The 18,559-nt window shown below is 41.8% G+C and overlaps 1 protein-coding gene across 3 annotated transcripts in view; it reads right to left on the reverse strand.

Moving 5' to 3' along the window:
• ADD1 (adducin 1) overlaps positions 1 to 18,559 on the reverse strand; it is a 74,554-nt gene that overhangs the window by 16,964 nt on the left and 39,031 nt on the right. For all 3 annotated transcript variants that reach the window (XM_081229248.1, XM_081229250.1, XM_081229249.1), the window contains exons 4-9: positions 13,458 to 13,609; positions 6,036 to 6,116; positions 5,644 to 5,793; positions 3,463 to 3,606; positions 3,261 to 3,359; positions 2,360 to 2,536 (exon numbers count right to left, since the gene is read on the reverse strand). In XM_081229248.1, the coding sequence (XP_081085374.1) occupies positions 2,360 to 2,536; positions 3,261 to 3,359; positions 3,463 to 3,606; positions 5,644 to 5,793; positions 6,036 to 6,116; positions 13,458 to 13,609 (803 nt within the window). The remainder of the gene's footprint in view (positions 1 to 2,359; positions 2,537 to 3,260; positions 3,360 to 3,462; positions 3,607 to 5,643; positions 5,794 to 6,035; positions 6,117 to 13,457; positions 13,610 to 18,559) is intronic.

Here is an 18,559-nt window from a genome sequence, read left to right on the forward strand (position 1 = left end):
GACTTCAGAATAAACCATCCAGGACATCACAAAATTTTACTCTGAGGGGGTATGGGATTTTTCTTTATTCTTCCCCTTTAAATGTCAAACCAAAATCAGAGGCAATACTCAGCCCTCAGACCTCCTATATGGCTTATAGTTAAAAATATGGATTCATCCCTTCTTTGAGAAGCTGGAATGATATCTTGATCGGGAAACAAACTAGCATTTCTTCTGACATTCTATGTCAGAAATGTTTATGGACTTTATATGACCTACTCCTTATAGTGTGAGAACCCTCAACTATTCTCTACCTTACTCAATTATTAGCAAACATATACAGTTGATCAGAATGTTAAATTAAAACATGGACTAGGATCAGTGATCGCTGTCCAACTTTCTTTCTTATAAACCACACAGCCTTCTAATATTAAAAATAACCTGTGCACATTAAGGGCAATGAATAAAACACCCTTGCTGTAATCTCGCTTATTAATCTTTCATCCTTTATCTTCCTCCCCTATCAAACTGGAGTTACTAATTTTAATTCTCTCTCTCTCTACCTTACAGAATGTACTGAGTGCACAAGATGTGGCAGGCTGGTGTTCCTGATTTTTATTCCTCCCTCCTGTTCCCCACCTGACTTTTAGGTATAAGCGCAGTGAATGTCAAAGTATTTGCTAAGAGGACAGAAGAAGGGTCAGTAAGCCTGGGTCGCCCCAGCGTTCCTCGCCTTGCCGGGCCCCTCAGGGTATCGGACTCCGGATGCAGATGCCTGAGCGACCACCACCCACTCTCAAACCTTCTCCGGGTGTGACCGCCCTGAGACTGCACTGTCCTGGCCTGCCTCTTTCAGCGTCTTAGTAAGCTTTCTTCCTCTTGCTGCTTCCCTTGAAGCAGTCCCGGCTCATGCGACCCCCCTCCGCCCTGCAGCTGCCTTCGTGCTCCGTCAGTGCACACGTCACAGGTGCCAGGCTGCATCCGGGACTTGTTTGTCCATTTCCCTTACTAGGCCATAAACTCCCTGAGGGCAGGAACTGTGTCCTGGTCATGGCTACAGGCTCAAGACTAGATGGTCAGTTAATGCAACCCACTTACTGAGCAAGTGAATGCAGAAGTTATGGGAGGTTCACCCCTCCCTCACTGATCAAATCTACTCCCGTGACCATCACTTCTAGGCAGTTAACTCCCAGCTCTCCCTTTCCAGCAATGAACATTCTCCTAAGTCCAAAGAATTTCAGTGAGAAGAACTCTCTGAGGACACTTAGCACACCCTGAATCAGATCCATGAATTCTTTTTCTTCCAAGATCCTCCTGAAGCCACCCATCCCACCCGTGACCTGGTCCAATTGTGGCGACTTTCTTAACGTCAAGCTGGCAACATGCCTTTCCAGTGTTTTCTCTGTCCCACATGCCCACGACAGGTCTTTTTTCTCCAGCACCTGATATCATGTGGCAGTAGCAGACCCTCTTGAATCCTACTGAAGAGGTGTGACACTGCAGCAGGAAAAGGGCCCCATCACAGAGTCATTTGTCTTTTAATGTGATTGCTTCGACCCTAAGTGCCTTGTTGTGAATATTTAAAGGACTTGGCGAGATCAGAGACGGACCTGAAAGGCCTGACCCTGTCCTGCTGCCATGTCTCCAGCCGTGCCCTCACCTCTGCTACGGATGCTTTCCTTCCCCCAACTCAGCCTGCCACGCTTCTACCTCTTCTTTGAGGTCCTTCTCAAGTACCACCCTCTACATAAATTTCCTCCCTGATTCTTGCAAAAGGGTGACACCCCTCACTGCAGCCACCTAACAGACCACGTCCTGCCAGGTACTATCAGAACATTCCTATTATGCTAAAAGCCCCGCAGCCACGCTCCTGTACCACATTGGGCTCCACGTCCCCGCAGGAAGCAGCAGAGGATCTCCCACACAATAAATTGGCAGCAAAGTGTGTGGAACACAGCAGTCAGGCCCCGAATAGCTACAATTTACTGTTAAAACAAAAACAAGACACTTGGCCGACTGATTTAGAAAGTCCCCTTGACAGCTTGCTTGCGGGATGACGGGTACTGGGCTGACCCTGCTACTTGAGGAGTTACTTATCCAGCAGAGCAGAGCATTCTCTGTGCTCCTGACCCCACACAGTCCAAACAAGATTACCTTTAAAAACCAAAAGGAGACAAGAAACCCTCACCTGTACATTCAATCGTAGTTTAGCTTAGAAGTTAAATTGCCCTGGTGCTTCTTCATGACTTATGAGGGTGAAAGCATTCTGATACTGCATGAAGACAGCAATTTCACAATACTATTTCACTCACTATAAAAACACTAACATTTGTGCTATTGGGATGAGTGCTGTATCATCAAGTGGTGGCACCATTCTTACCAGATTATCCAGCATCCGCATGAGTGCTTCAAACTCCTGCTCACCAATCTGCCATCTGGGAGGCGATCCGCTGCCTTCCCCTGCCGGGGACCCGGGGGAACGGGATTTGGCCTTGTACTTCCCAGGATCCAGGAGGACTAAATTGTCTGGCCCTCCCGCACTGGCCAGAGTTCGAACCTTTAACAAAACAAGCAAACACTACAGTTGGAGTTCCCTACTGACCAAGGGGGTCAGATGCCTATGAGAGATCACTTCAACAGAAATGTAGGTTTCAAAAGAAACCAAATCATTATAAGAATAAAAGATGTGAGACGGACACTGATAGACAAATCACAAGGTTATTTTCAGAAGGTTTTCTTTAGCATGAAAAAATATTGGGCACTCATACTAGGACAAATGGGAAGACAAAGCCCTCCCAAGGCCAAATGAAGGGGACTGGGGGCTGCATCACCACACAGACACAAGCCAGAGTGACAGTGAGGAACTCACACAGGGGCCGAGCAGACTCAGCACAAGCAGAGCCCACTGCCGTGAGACTGTGGGCACGTCTCTACTCCCTGCACCCATTTTTTCAAAAAGAGTGCGTGGAGTTCAAATGAAATGACATGTAGTAACATAAATAAAGCACCTGATAGCAGGGCTGGCATATGGTAGTACTCCATCAATGGTAGTGACTTATGTGTTTGAAAAATAAAAAGTTAGAAATGAAAAGCTCAATAATCATTTGCCGACTTGTATCAGTGAAACGGCATTTTCCCTGGTCATCTTCCAAATCCATGAGGTCATCTTTAGCAAAGAAATCACTCACAGACTCACTGCTGCAAAACAAGTATCAAAAATCTATGGGAACCCCACAAACACCTAAGTATACTACAGACCAAACGGAACGGCCACCACCTACCTGGATCTCACATGCAACCACAAGGTTATGGATGTAATAGAAGGCCTCCTCAACGCTCTCTCCAACGGATACAAGCCCGTGATTCCGGAGAATAAGAACCTAAAGGGAGGAAACAGGAAAGCTCTATGGACCTAGGCAAGAAGACAGATACATTTTTCTTCTTTCCTCTGTAATTTAAATACCAGATTAGATGCCTACTGACCTTGCTTTTAGGCCCCAAATTTTTCTGAATTAAAACTTTTTCTTCCTCATCAACCAGAATCCCATGATAATCATGATAAGCCACTTCTCCAAGGGAAAGTGCCTCTGGGGAGATTGGCAAGAGGCCACATTTCATCGCAGAGACCTAGAGAACAAGCAGCACCATCAACGAAGACAAATCAGGAGCTACACACTGATGACATGGCAAATGCTTTCCTCAAAAACATAAAGGGGGGAACATATTTTACTTTGTTCTCCTTTCAGAAATAAATGAACCCATGAATTTATGATAAACCTTACTTCTGGGGCTCACCACCAATCTATTTTTAAAAATCAAAGCTACCACTGTCAATGAAGGCCTCAAAAGAAATTCCACATCTTTCTGGATTTCTCCCACACTGACTGTAAACACCAAGTGAGCTCAGATTTAATAAGATGAGTCCTGGATCTACTGCGAGGAGAGATAATGGCTTCCTCTGAATGAATCACAACATGCAAAGAGGGGTTTCTCAAGAGCTTTAAGGTTTTGTGTACTTTCCATCTTAGGTTGTAGGTGAGATAGGAAGACCTGAAAGTCAGATAAAAGGAGATTTATAAAGGTTTAGGATAATTATACTGTATAAATTCTCTACATTTATTTAAGTGAAAAATCTAAGTGTCCATATAGTCCTTTAATTTCCTTAACTTTCCCAAATTGACTTTAGAATATGCTCATTTTAAAGGTCTTCTACCTAGACTAACAGGCCCCAAAGATTTAAATAATACATATGTAAGTGTAACAATTTCTAACAGAAAAGTTAATCTAAAAAGACAATACCACAAAAAAGGCAGTACCATATTTAATTCCTTTCACAATATCAGCCTTTCTATAAGAAGATATTTCCTTACAAAGTAAAGTTACTTTGATAATTTTTAAAACAAATTACATGCTATTTGTAATAACCATAGTCTCAAAGGTACCTCTAATGGTTCTTTAAAATGCATGGATTTTTCGTGGTTGGAAGAGCATGCATTCTTTTAAGAAAAAATTACATCATTTGGAGAATGATATAACTAATAAAACTGATGCTAACATCAAGGACCATATCTTCAAAGTAAAACAAACAAACGAGATCCAACATTCATCCAAACAACCCAAGATCTATGACATTAAAACATCAAGATAGAGTGAAATTCAGTATTACTTAATCAATGAGGTCATCTGTCAAACAAATAAGCCCAGGAAGTCATTAAAGTATAAAACTGGTGATAAAAAAGACAATTCTAGACAGTTCTTGAGTGCTTCGCTTTCACATGACTGTACCAACAACCAGAAAGTACATTTTCATACATACTGAGGGGTCCCAGGCTTGGTCAGGTGGCCTGTTTGCACCAGCAGGGTTCAGGCTTGGTGATCAGGATGGGGCAGGCTCCTGGCAAGCTCAGGGCTCAACGGCCAAGTCTCCTAAGAGTCTGCACCGTCTGTGCCCTTTTCCCCCTTCTTTTTTTATTTTTTGGCTGCGCCGCACAGCTTGAGGGGATCTTAGTTCCCCAACCAGGGACTGAACCCCGGGCCAGGGCAGTGAAAGCGCCAAGCCCTAACTACTGGACCACCAGGGAACTCCCTTCTCCGGTATTACTCTCCCCAGTCACGATCCAGCCTGGGTTTCGCTAACTCCAGGCGGATCATCTGTGGAGGCTGGCCGGTGTGTCTCTTGGCCTCAACCTCTCCATCACAGGCCTGGCGCCTTCCCCTCAGTCCGTCAAGCAGGTTCAAGTCTCCTGCATCCCACAAACCCTTGCCTGAGCCCAGCGTCCCCCACCTACCACCTCACCTCATCCTTCCTCCTCTTCCCACTTCTCTTCTCAACCAAGGAGTCTCAATTCACTGCTGTCATTCTGCACTTCCCAGTCTCCCATACGCTGAAATCTCACTCCCCTCTTCAACACTGACTTTCTAATCGTTGAGTCTTAAAACATTTTCAGACTTATTACATGTTTTTCAAAATCAGATAGTAAATGGACCCCTTAAAATATATTCTTTTAAGGAAGTCAAATGTAGTGAGGAAAAAAGGTTTTTCTAATCCAACAAAATGAGGTTTGTTGACTTGGTGCAACAACAGAGGGCAATTTGGAGGAAATGTGAAGTGCCGCTCACTGAACGGCTTTAAACTCCAAGTCTCTACCAGGGCAGCGCACTCACCGCAGCCCCTGCTGGTGTGTGAACATGCACAACGCACTTCGCGTCCGGGCGTGCAGCGTAAATGGCAGAATGTAACGTGAAGCCAGCCTGATTTACCCCTAGATTAGTACTTCCACGGTCCACTGCCTCTCCTTGTAGATTGACCTTAACCTGAAATAAGAAAGCAAAATCTCAAATATCAAGAGGATTTCATGTTATCCTAACTAGAAATTACTTAAACCAAAGTTTAAAGTGTTTATAACTAATTTTAAAAGTTTTTCCCTGAGTTAATCACACAAAACATAGTTTTTCCTCTTTCTTGGGTTTTACAGGTCTAACGAGATTAGACGGTATTTAATTACCTACTATGACCTACATATACTTGATGCCCAAGAAGAGAAGGACATTCTTACCAAACTGGATGCAGTCACTTCACTGTAGAGAAGTCCAAAAGGTACAATGAGGAAGTGTTCCTGCTCGGAGCTCACTCTGGTCTGTGGGGAGAATTACTGAGTTAGCTCAAAAATCCTATTGAAATTATTTGCATCTCTTTCAGTCCACAGACTCACGGGTTCTTTCTGAGCATTAACTGAGCTACATAGGGACGCACTTAAGTACAGTGCCTCTCACAAAGCTAAGGGGCACTGAAAGCTTTCTGTTATTATGTTGTAGTAACTTACTGGGTACATGAAGTGCATCTTGGTCACATTCATGATAATTAACTTTATAAAGAAAAAACCTTCTGGTGGCTACCGAGCCAGTATCATGTGCAAAAAGGTGACACTCCTCAAGGGTGTAATAATGAAAACCAAACCTTACTTTTTAGAAGTCAAAATGGTGGTTTTTTTAAAGTACTCAAAACCTAGAGGATAGTGAACAATCATAAAAATCACAAATAAGAGAGCGTTCTTTCCTTTCAGCCTGACCAAAAGTCTCTACACATCACATCCTCACTCCCCTGGTATCTTTCTTCCTTCCACAATATAGTTTTCTTTCAACAATACAGATTTGTCACATATGATGGATATGTGCTAGATGCTAGTCATGTAGTTGGGGTGGGGGGGGGAAGAGTCCTGCCCTCACAAAAATTTAGTCTAATTTTTATCAATATATAATGATTTGGGGATAGACTCAAAAGACTCCCCAAAGCTATTAGGATGGAATACATTTACTACTGGGCTAAGAATTCTAACTAGGGTCAGGTAGGTAGAATTCAATGTTTGTTGAAAAGGCCTTATGCTGTTTAGTCCAACTTCCTAACCAGCACAGTGACTTCTATAGTGGCCCAAAAGAAACACACACGGGGCGGAGGGGTGTCTGCTTGGACAGTGCAGTGATGCCCTCACATGGCCGGCCTCATTCCTTCATTCAGCAAATAGTCCCGGAGGCCTTCTGCACCTGGATGCTAGGGTACAGCAGTAAACAAACAGAAGCTGGAGAGGCCTAATCATTAAACACTCTCTCTCACACTGAGCAGAAATCTGTTTGTGGTGTGCAACACAGAACGAGGTCTACCTCCGCCCTAAACTGTAGTTTAGTCCTGGGACATCTGAAACTATCCCATCTCCTCCATGTCACCTTCACGCGAAACTCACTGGATTTCCTCAGCACACTAGAATGCGGACCCACAGTCATATAAGACCTGAGTTAAAACCCAGAACTGTCTATGCTGCTCTGGGGACCCTGGGCTCCTGGTCTCCCACCCATGAAGTGGGGATGAAAGGGGCTTGTACTCACAATAAAGCTTTCAATAAATAGCATCTCTTAACTATTACACTACTGCAATATTATTAGTGGTAGTAGGAAAGCCATCTCTACAATATCCATTCTCTATAAATCTCTACTACTAGGTCTCCACTCCTTTTTAGTTGTTTCAAAAATGCTGGGAATTCCCTGGCAGTCCAGTGGTTAGGACTCCACACTTTCACTACCGAGGGGCCAGAAATATTTGGGCCTTTCCAAAATTTTGGGCCTTTCCCCCAAATATTTTTCCATTAATTTTAAGTTAGCCAGGTTTTTTAACCCTGAAGTCAGTTCTTTTATTTTATAAAGGATGCTGGTCTTTTTAACTATCTAAATCAAAACTATGCAAATTCCCCAATTCCCATATTGGGTCAAAACAAAACTTAAACAAGGAATTACTCTCTGTGTATTTACTGGCTGGGATGAAGAAAAATAAGGTTGGAAACAGGGAAAAATTAAATGCCAGATATTTTTAATTTTATTTATTTTTTTGGCTGCATTGGGTCTTCGTTGCAGCACGTGGGCTTTCTCTAGCTGCGGCGAGTGGGAGCTACTCTTTGCTGTGGTGCGCCGGCTTCTCATTGCGGTGGCTTCTCTTTTTGCGGAACATGGTCTCTAGGTGCGCGGATTTCAGCTGCTGCAGCACACAGGCTCAGTAGTTGCGGCACAGGGGTCCTAGAGCGCACGGGCCTCAGTAGTTGCGGTGCATAGGCTCTTAGAGCGCAGGCTCAGTAGTTGTGGCACGCGGGCTCAATAGTTGTGGCTCACAGGCTCTTAAGAGAGTGCAGGCTCAGTAGCTGTGGTGCGTGGGCTTAGCTGCTCTGTGGCATGTGGGATCTTCACAGACCAGGGATCGAACCAGTGTTCCCTGCACTGGCAGGCAGATTCTTAACCACTGTGCCACAAGGGAAGTCCCATGTCAGATATTTTTGCTTATTTTAAAAGTTTTTATTTTGAAACATACATGTAAAGAAGTATTTAGCAGGCATATGTACAATTTAAGTAAAATAATAAATCAAATGCCCATGTACCTTTCAACCAGCTTCAGAAACAAAATAAATCTAATATTTCTGAAGCTGTTTCTTTCCTCCCATATCCCATAAGTAATCACTATCCTGAGTTATGTGTTAAGCATTTTCTTTCTTTTCCTTACAGTTTTACTTTATATATATTCATCCCTAAGCAATATATTGCTTAATTTTTATCTGTTTGTGAACTCATGTTAACTGCAATCATACTGTATTTTTCGGTGACTTTTTTTCCCTCAACACTATTTCTGAGATTCCTCCAGATGATACACAACATGGCAATAATTTACTCATCCTCATTGCTGTATAGTGTCTATTGGATGAATATACAATTTATGTATCCACCTTCTGTCAATGGACGTGGTTTACATTTTGCCATTAAAAACAATGCTATGAACATCCTTATACCTGTCTCCTAGTGTACATGGTACAAGTTTCTCCAGGGTAACAAAGTAGGAGGTGAAACCAAATTATTTTCCAAAGGGCCTAATTAAATGTACACTCCTGCTAGTAGTATATGATAGTTCTGTGCTTCTACAACCATCTTTCCTAAAAATTAAAATCTGATGTCCGTGAAATGGTATTCCATTGTGACTTTATAATTTCCCAGTTACAAGTGAGTTGAGCAACAGTTCATATTTTTATAAGCCAGTCTTATTTCCCCTTCTGTGAAATTCCTGTAAATTGACTTGTCTTTTGTCCATTTTATACTGGTTTGCTTATTGATAGTTCTTTATCTATTCTGGATACTAATTTCTTGTTGGCTAACCGTGAGGCAAAATCTTCTAGGTTTTAAGCTTTTATTTTCACTCCCTTTATGGTGTCTTTTAATGATGAGAAATTTGTTTATTTTAATGTAGTCAAATGATTTATTCATCTTTTCTTCTACGATAAGCGCTTTTGTGTCTTAAGACAACTTTCCTTAAGTCAGAGGTTAAAGGTAAGTGATTTTCACTTAAACAGATCCTAAAGTTTTTTAAGTATTATCTTTCACATTTAATGCTTAATTCATTGGAATTGCTTTGTGACTCTTTTACAGTATAAGGTAAGAATCCAATACAATTTTCCAATTCTGATTTTTCAATCTAATTGTGCCAGCACCAATTATAGCCTGGTCCGTCATTCTTCCCTTGATGATCTGTAATGCAGACTCTTTTGTATATCTGATTTCTTTTCTTTTTTTAAAATACTTATTTATTTATTTGGGTGCACCGGGTCTTAGTTGAGGCATGCAGGATCTTCACTGCAGCATGCGGGATCTAGTTCCCTGACCAGAGATTGAACTCAGGCCCCCTGAACTGGAACCGTGGAGTCTTAACCCCTGGACCACCAGTGAAGCCCCTGTATATCTGATTTCAGTACATAAAGATCTAGTTCTGGGCTCTGTCCCACTGGTTTATCTGTTTCTGCCTTTCCCCAAGGCACACTATTTTAGTTACCATCACTTTGTAAGTTTGACACTTGATAGGAAAACATACCTCCTTACCTAGTTCTTCAGGAGGTATCTATTCTAGGCCTTTTTTCCTCCACATAAGTTTTAGAAGCACGCTCATGCTATCAGGCCCCACATTAAAACACTACATATAGCCAGGTTTACTCACTTTTTTCTTTCTCTCTCTCTCTCTCTCTCTCTACACATAATTCATATAGCTATAAACAGTATACATTTTATATTTTCTCTTTTATAATAATTATTTTCCATGGTTTCACATGGTCTTTATCAATTATTTTTCATAGTATGTAACATTCCCTCAAGCTGAGGTTGAATAACTGAGCCATTTCCCACCTACTGATGGATATTAAGACTCAAGTTTTTTTATTATTATAGATAATGCTATAATAAATATATTTATACATCATGTTTTCTTCTTTGACTTTTCTTTAACATATATTTCCAAGAGTGAGCTTAACAGATCTACATATTATAATGGAAAAAGCTTAAAATATAAAATTTTCAGAATCTGAAACAAAAAGGAGAAAGTGCTAAATACTGATGTAGATTGAAAAAACAGGACATTTCAAAGTAAGTTTTCTAGTCCCTGATGGCCTAGCACTGGCCTAACTGTGAGTCTTCCCACATCTAATGCCCCTTCTCTGTGCACAAGGAATGAGCGCTAATGTCATTCACCGAAAACCAAATACACCCGACTCACTATCTCTGGCAGAGATCCCTATCATGTCCTCAGAACACAGTCACTGTGGACCCGCCGCCACCTCTGGAGCCCACCACCTTGGAGGGTTAGCATTCCTTGGAATCCAGAATGGAGGTGAACCTAGCACTCCACTGACACCAAGAGGCATTTAGGGACAGAAAGACCCTGCCATCGGCTAAGTGCCACCAAGAGAGGAAGTCCAGCTCATGTGCCAACTGGGCTATCCTGTCTTTTGACACCCCCGCTCAAAAGCTTCTCTAAATCCAATGCAATCTTAAGACAGAGATGTAATTCAGACAATCATCTCCAATCCTCTAACACCTGTTAGCACTTTTAAGTCCCTTTAGCAGAAAATCCCTATTGCCCTCCTTCAAAGAAAGGGCACGATGACCTGTTAGCACTTTTTGGCTGCGCTAATACTGTAAACCTATATATGATAACGCCTAGGCTGTGAAACCAAAACATGGATGCTATAAATAGTTAAAAAAACAAAAGCTTTCTTCCTCAAAGATTCTCTAGTTCACAAGATATAAGAAATATGTTTTATAACTTGAATTTCTTTTTTACTCAGTGTTAAGTCCCAAACAGATCACTTACAGAAAAGTAAACACCTAACTAATGTTTTAATTCTGCCAAGTCCTAAATAATTAAAGGGGGAAAAATGAGCAATTTAAGCAATTCAAACTTATTTAAATAGCATTCATAATAGGACTAGGAGTAAACAGCTTTTAAAACCCCAGAGAATGTACAGCTGGCATTAAGCCAAGGATTACATTTCCTCTTAGCGATGTAACATTTTCATGGAACTAATTTTTAGGCAACCATTTACCATTAAATCTCTACACAGGGGCTTCCCTGGTGGCGCAGTGGTTGAGAATCTGCCTGCCAATGCAGGGGACACGGGTTCGAGCCCTGGTCTTGGAAGATCCCACATGCCACGGAGCAACTGGGCCCGTGAGCCACAACTACTGAGCCTGTGCTCCACAACAAGAGAGGCCGCGATAGTGACAGGCCCGTGCACCGCGATGAAGAGTGGCCCTGCTCGCCGCAACGAGAGAAAGCCCTCGCACAGAAACAAAGACCCAACACAGCCATAAAAAAATAAGTAAATAAATAAATTTATTTTTTTAAAAATCTCTACACAGACATTCTGTCAAGTATAATTAGCCACAGAGGCCAGCAACTTCCACGCAGGCACAAGGAAGAGAGCAGCACTTGTAGGAGGCTGACTGGATCCACTGACCACATTTCAAAAGGCACCATGGAACCCCATGTGATGATTTTACTAAGGCAGAATCTCAGTTCAACTGGAGGCTTCACTCCATCATTCAGCCAAGAGTTCAGTGTGTGCCTCCTCTGTGCCCAGCACAGGAATTCTTCCCAGGACATGGCCAGAGGCTCCCTTCATGGAGCTGATGTGGACGGCAAGCAAACGTACGGTATGGATGATGTTAACTGCTGTGGGGGAAATAAAGCAGGCATGCTAGGGTGGAAGTAACATTCCACAAGCATGAAAGCCTGGATACAACAGGGTCAGGTCTGCATTTTGAAAGGTTCACTTTAGCGGCAATGTGGAGAACAGAGGGGAGGGTAACTCAGTATATCTGGCAAAGATCCCTACCACGTCCCAGAAGCACAGTGCACTGGTCACAAAGGTGGGCTTCAGACTACCATCAAAGAGCATTCCTTGGAGTCAAGAATGGAGCTGGGAACCTCCCTGGTGGTACACTGGGTAAGACTCCGTGCGCCCAATGCAGGGGGCCCAAGTTCAATCCCTGGTCAGGGAACTAGATCCTGCATGCATGCCACAACTAAGAGTCTGCATGCCACAACTCAGAGTATGCCTGCCGCAACTAAGAAGCCCACATCCAGCAACTAAGATCCTTTCACAGCCAAAATAAATAAATAAATACTTAAAAAAAAAAAAAGAATGGAGCTGAACTAAGCACTGCTGGTTATGAGTCCACAAGTAAAAAACACCTACACATGTGTATTAAGTATTGTGTGTACTGAGTGTGTTGAGTATGGAGAAAAGGGTAAAACAAGTTAAACGTCTGTTAATGCTGGTTATCTCAAGGGGGATAAGAGTGTCCACAGGATTATGATTTCTTCTTTCAACGTCTGTGTAAGGGACGCTTGCCACAATAAGCACACACTATATTAATAATTTAAAATATCCAATAAGGGGCTTCCCTGGCAGCACAGTGGTTAAGAATCCTCCTGCCAGTGCAGGGGACACGGGTTTGAGCCCTGGTCCGGGAAGATCCCACATGCCGAGAAGCAACTAAGCCCGTGAGCCACAACTACTGAGCCTGTGCGCCACAACTACTGAAGCCCGCGTGCCCTAGAGCCTGTGCTCCTCAACAAGAGAAGCCACTGCAATGAGAAGCATGCACACTGTAACCAAGAGTAGCCCCTGCTCGCCGCAACTAGAGAAACCCTGAGCACAGCAATGAAGACCCAATGCAGCCAAAAACAGATTTAAAAAAAAAAAAGAATGAATTGAAGAAACTAGAGGCCCTGATAATGTTGAAAAATGGCTAAAACTGGAATATCTGAAGAAATAAGTATGAGAGATAGAAGGCTTTGGTCAAAGTAGGAAAGAAAACATCTTCATTCTTGATTTTTTTAGGCATTAAAAGAACTTTAGGAACTACCTATAATTTGGTAAACACTCATTTATTAGGTTAGCAAGCAAGAAAGGAGTTTTAAAGAACTACTGGTCTCATAATTTTTAATTCAAACTGGCTAATTCTCAGATTGTTACACTCTGCAGTCAGCAACCAGAAGGAAGGTGTTCCAAGATTTACTTCAGCTCAGCCAGATTCCCTCTTCCCTGAAATGAAAACAGGGGGTGCCAGACACATAATATTCCACTCATCATTCAGTTACTACCCCACTTAATACTCACTGTGATGTGATTGTAGATAAGCTGAGACCATCCAAAGAGATCTGCTAGTCGGTAAAATGCTGCCAGTTTACACCGCAATAACTTCTCCCCTTTGTCATAGGCAATAGAATCAGATCCTCTAAGGTCATTCACAGGAGTCACCATACCAAGACCTGAAATGAAAAAAGAAGAAGACTCAAAGATTTAATATTTCTTGTCAAATGTAAATCAAATAACCGTTGAGATATTCATCGTCCCACAATGGGCCATAAGGTAAGTCTGGAAAACGTCAAAGACTATTTCATAAAGACCAAGTTCCCCAACATTAATACAATTAAGGTAGAAATCAGTAACAGAAAGGTAATAAAATTTGTAGGATGCAGTAAGCAAAACTTAGAAGGAAATTTACAGTATTAAACATATACATTATGGGGCTTCCCTGGTGGCGCAGTGGTTAAGAATCCACCTGCCAATGCAGGGGACACGGGTTCAAGCCCTGGTCTGGGAAGATCCCACATGCGGCAGAGCAACTAAGCCCGTGCGCCACAACTACTGAGCCTGCCCTCTAGAGCCCACGAGCCACAACTACTGAAGCCTGTGTGCCTAGAGCCCGTGCTCCACAACAAGAGAAGCCACCATAATGAGAAGCCCACGCACCACAACGAAGAGTAGCCCCCGCTCACCACAACTAGAGAAAACCTGCATGCAGCAACAAAGACCCAACGCAGCCAAAAATAATAAATAAATAAATAAATAAATAAATTTATTACAAAAAAAAAAAGAGGGGAGGGGAGGAGAGGGGAAGATGGGGCTGGGAACGAGAGAAAAGAAAAGAAGAAAAAAGACCCAGATAAAAGCAAGGGAAGAGAATTAAATAAGCTGCCATATTTTTTAGCACTTCACAAAAACAACAGAAGAGGGAGCTCTAGAGTCAGGATTCCTGAACTGGACTCCTCCAGGAAAGCTAATTTCATGTAAAAATGAACAGAAAAATATCATGATCAAATACCACATAAAAATTATTCAAAGAGGGCTTCCGTGGTGGTGCAGTGGTTAAGAATCCGCCTGCCGATGCAGGGGACACAGGTCCAAGCCCTAGTCTGGGAAGATCCCACTTTCTGTGGAGCAACTAAGCCCGTGTGCCACAACTACTGAGCCTGCACTCTAGAGCCCACGAGCCACAACTACTGGGCCCACGAGCCGCAACTACTGAAGTCCATGCGCCTAGAGCCCGTGCTCCGCAACAAGAGAAGCCACGGCAATGAGAAGTCCACGCACCACAACGAAGAGTAGCCTCCACTCTCCACAACTAGAGAAAGCCTGCACGCAGCAACGAAGACCCTATGCAGCCAAAAATAAATTAATTAAATAAATTTTAAAAATAAATTATTAAAAGAAAAAAGAGCAAAATCACACTCCTACACATAACAAAAGCACACAAGACATCCACAAAACAAATGAAAACTATAACCTATTATTTCATAGAAGATAAAGAAAGGCATTAATAATAAAAGATATGAAAAAATTTTAATTAGAAAAATTCAGAAATGAGGGCTGGAATATAAAAGGAATTAGATATAAATGAAAAATAATTTTAAAAATAAATACTAAAAACAGCATAAAGGTGAAAGAGGAGAAAAACTTTTTAAATCATAAAGAAATGAAGAAAGTGATAAAAAGGACTTGAGAAAACCTGACAGTTAAAGAAGTCAGACAAGGAAAATCCAACATGTGTATACCAGGAAACAAAAGCAAGGGAACAGAATGAATACTAAAAGCCAATTCAAGAAAACACTCTGAAAATAAAAAAGGTTTGGAAGGGCACATCATCTGAGAAAACTGCCTAGAAAGACGAACACCAAGACATACTCTGGTAAAATTTCTGGACTCTAAAGAAAAAGGAAAATAGTTTATGAGCAACAAGGAAAAGAAACCAAGTTAACTTATATGGAAAGATTGTCTTCAAATTCTAAGAAAATGAATTATGCATTTAAGATACACAAAATAGGAAAATGTGAGCCAATGATTTTATACCCAAACTAACTAAACCAAATTAACATTGACATATAAAGGCCACAACGCAAGAATGCAGAAATCCTTTCCACAAGTGTTTTCTGGGAAATCTACTATAAAAGGAACTTCAGACAACCAAACTGACTAAAGGGGCACTGATACAAGGACTGGTGGTGAGCATTAAATATATATTTATTACAGAATTAAGTTATTAATTATAACACAAAATGAACGTAAAAACAAGACCATAACATATAATGGTTATATGCTCTGACAACAGAGAATATAACTAGTTTAAAACATGAAGAGAGAACATATTATTGGTATAGGATTGATACTGTGTGTGGCATGTGAGAGAAAGCAAATGAGTTATTAAGTAATATTCTACTTTTGTTATTCCTGGTATCCTGGAGAACCAGAATTCTTGTTGTAGAAGAAAGAAAAACAAATGTTAGATAGAAGAGATTAAGTAAAAACCCCTTAGACCTGAATTTTAATTGGAATTATAATTCCAATATATTTATAGTTATACTTACAATTCCAATTTATCAATATAGTATACAAATCACAAGATAATTTTTAAAAATAAATTTGTTTGTTTATTTATTTGTTTATTTTTGGCCGCATTGGGTCTTCGTTGCTGTGCGCGGGCTTTCTCTAGTTGCAGTGAGCAGGGGTTAACTCTTTGTTGCAGTGCGCGGGCTTCTCACTGAGGTGGCTTCTCTTGTTGCGGAGCACGGGCTCTGGTTGTGCGGGCTTCAGTAGTCGTGGCTCGCGGGCTCTAGAGCGCAGGCTCAGTAGTTGTGGTGCACAGGCTTAGCTGCTCCGTGGCATGTGGGATCTTCCCAGACCAGGGCTTGAACCCGCGTCCCCTGCATTGGCAGGCAGATTCTTAGGAAATCTCCAAAAGGTAATTTATATTTCCTAGCTCTATCCACTAAAAAAGCCTAAAAAGAATAACTAACCAGTCAGTAGCAAAGAGCATTCCTAGCACCCAGACTAAAATTCCATTTCTCACAAAAAGAAATCAAGGTTTCTTAGAAAAATGGCTGACTCCAGATCTGGGGCAGGAAATGTACAAGATGAGCCTAGAACATTTCCTGTGGGAGGTGGCTTGGGAGCTGTCAAAGACTACTCGGCTCAGGAGTCAACTTGGAGAGGTTCTCTGGGACAATGTGAGTAGTAACAAAAAGGATAACTGCAATGTTTTGAAACACATTAAATATATTTAAATCTCTGCAGGGACTTCCCTGGTGGCGCAGTGGTTAAGACTTTGTGCTCTCAATGCAGGGGGCCCGGGTTCGATCCCTGGTCCGGGAACTAGATCCCACATGCATGCTGCAACTAAGAGTTCTCATGCCACAAAACTAAGGAAGCCAGCGAGCCGTAACTAAGGAGCCCAAAAGCTGCAATTAAGGAGCCCGCATGCCACAACTATGGAGCCCACGTGCCGCAACTAAGGAGCCGGCGAGCCACAGGAGCCCTCGAGCCTCAACTAAGGAGCCTGTGAGCTGCAACTAAGGAGCCTGCCTGCCGCAACTAAGACCCGACACAACCAAATAAATAATTTTTTAAAAAAATCTATGCATTCAAAATAATATTAAAGAAATAGTAATTGGTCACTTTAGAAGATGACAGGAAACCAACTTCTCATTTTGAACAGTTACCTTTATACAAACCGTACCATGGGGTAAGCAAAAGAGCTGAGAGGAAGTTTCTTTTTGTGCGTGTGGGTTGAGGGCTGACTTCCAATAGATCTCAACAAGGAAGGTGCTCTGCTGCGTATGAAACCCTGACCAACAAGCAGGTCATCTATGAATGGTTTAGCACCAGCCTCCCTGCAATCATGTGTTGAGTGACAGAGAATGAGGCGGCCTCCTTTCTGGCCATGCTCCATTTCCCAGAGAAGTTTCTCTTTACAGAAATATTCTAACTAGTAAATACAGAAGAAGGAATGACAAAATTAAAATATCACCATCTTGGAACCTTTGTTAAATTAACGGATATAGGCACTGAGCAACGATGGCTGCTACAGCACAAACGGCAACAAGCAGACTTAGGCGCCGGCGGGTGGAACACAGTGCCACCTATGAAGTGAGCTTGCCAAAGAACAAATCCAAATACAGCCAAGCTTCTAGACCCAGCTACCAATTTACTGTAAATACAAAAGAAAAAAGAACATATGGGCACCATGGAGATGGCATCAGCAAAATTCAAGACTGTAGCTAACTCTACAGGTCAACAAAACCCATTTCCTTTAAAGTGCGAGGAGAAAAAGAGAGATGGAGGGGCAACTTGTAGCTTTAAAAATGCTTAAGAGGGCTTCGCTGGTGGCACAGTGGTTGAGAATCTGCCTGCTAATGCAGGGGACATGGGTTCGAGCCCTGGTCTGGGAGGATCCCACATGCCATGGAGCAACTAGGCCCGTGAGCCACAACTACTGAGCCTGCGCGTCTGGAGCCTGTGCTCCGCAACAAGAGAGGCCGCCATAGTGAGAGGCCTGCGCACCGCAATGAAGAGTGGCCTCTGCTTGCCATAACTAGAGAAAGCCCTCGCACAGAAACGAAGACCCAACACAGCAAAAATAAATTAATTAATTAATAAACTCCTACCCCCAACATCTTCTTAAAAAAAAAAATGCTTAAGAGACAGTAAGTAAAAAAAGACAAATACTAAACCATAATATTTAAGGATAACCATTTGGGTGATAAAACTATAAGGAAAAGCAAGGCAGTGATACCATTCAAGTCAAGATGGTGATTCCTTTTAAGAGGGCAAGCAACTGATAAAACTTTCTTAACCAGGGTGCTGGTTATAAAGGCGTTCACCTTAAACCATTCATAAGTTATATATCATTTTGTTCTATGCCATCTACATATGTTATATTCCACAACAAAAGTTAAAATTCACATTAAAATTTTTTATATTTAAGAAGTAAACTATGAGATACAATTAAAACTAGATTTTTTTCTTCCTTCTTTCTTTGGTGTGGCACTATTAAAATTTCCTTTATCTCTGACTAGAAAACAATATGTGAGTAAATATATTACATTGTCCTTTATTATCTAATTCATATAAATATCACTAGAATCCATTAAGAATCCATGTGA

Source organism: Mesoplodon bidens (genome assembly GCF_964165515.1).
Source record: "Mesoplodon bidens genome assembly, chromosome: 1".
Taxonomy (NCBI): domain Eukaryota; kingdom Metazoa; phylum Chordata; class Mammalia; order Artiodactyla; family Ziphiidae; genus Mesoplodon; species Mesoplodon bidens.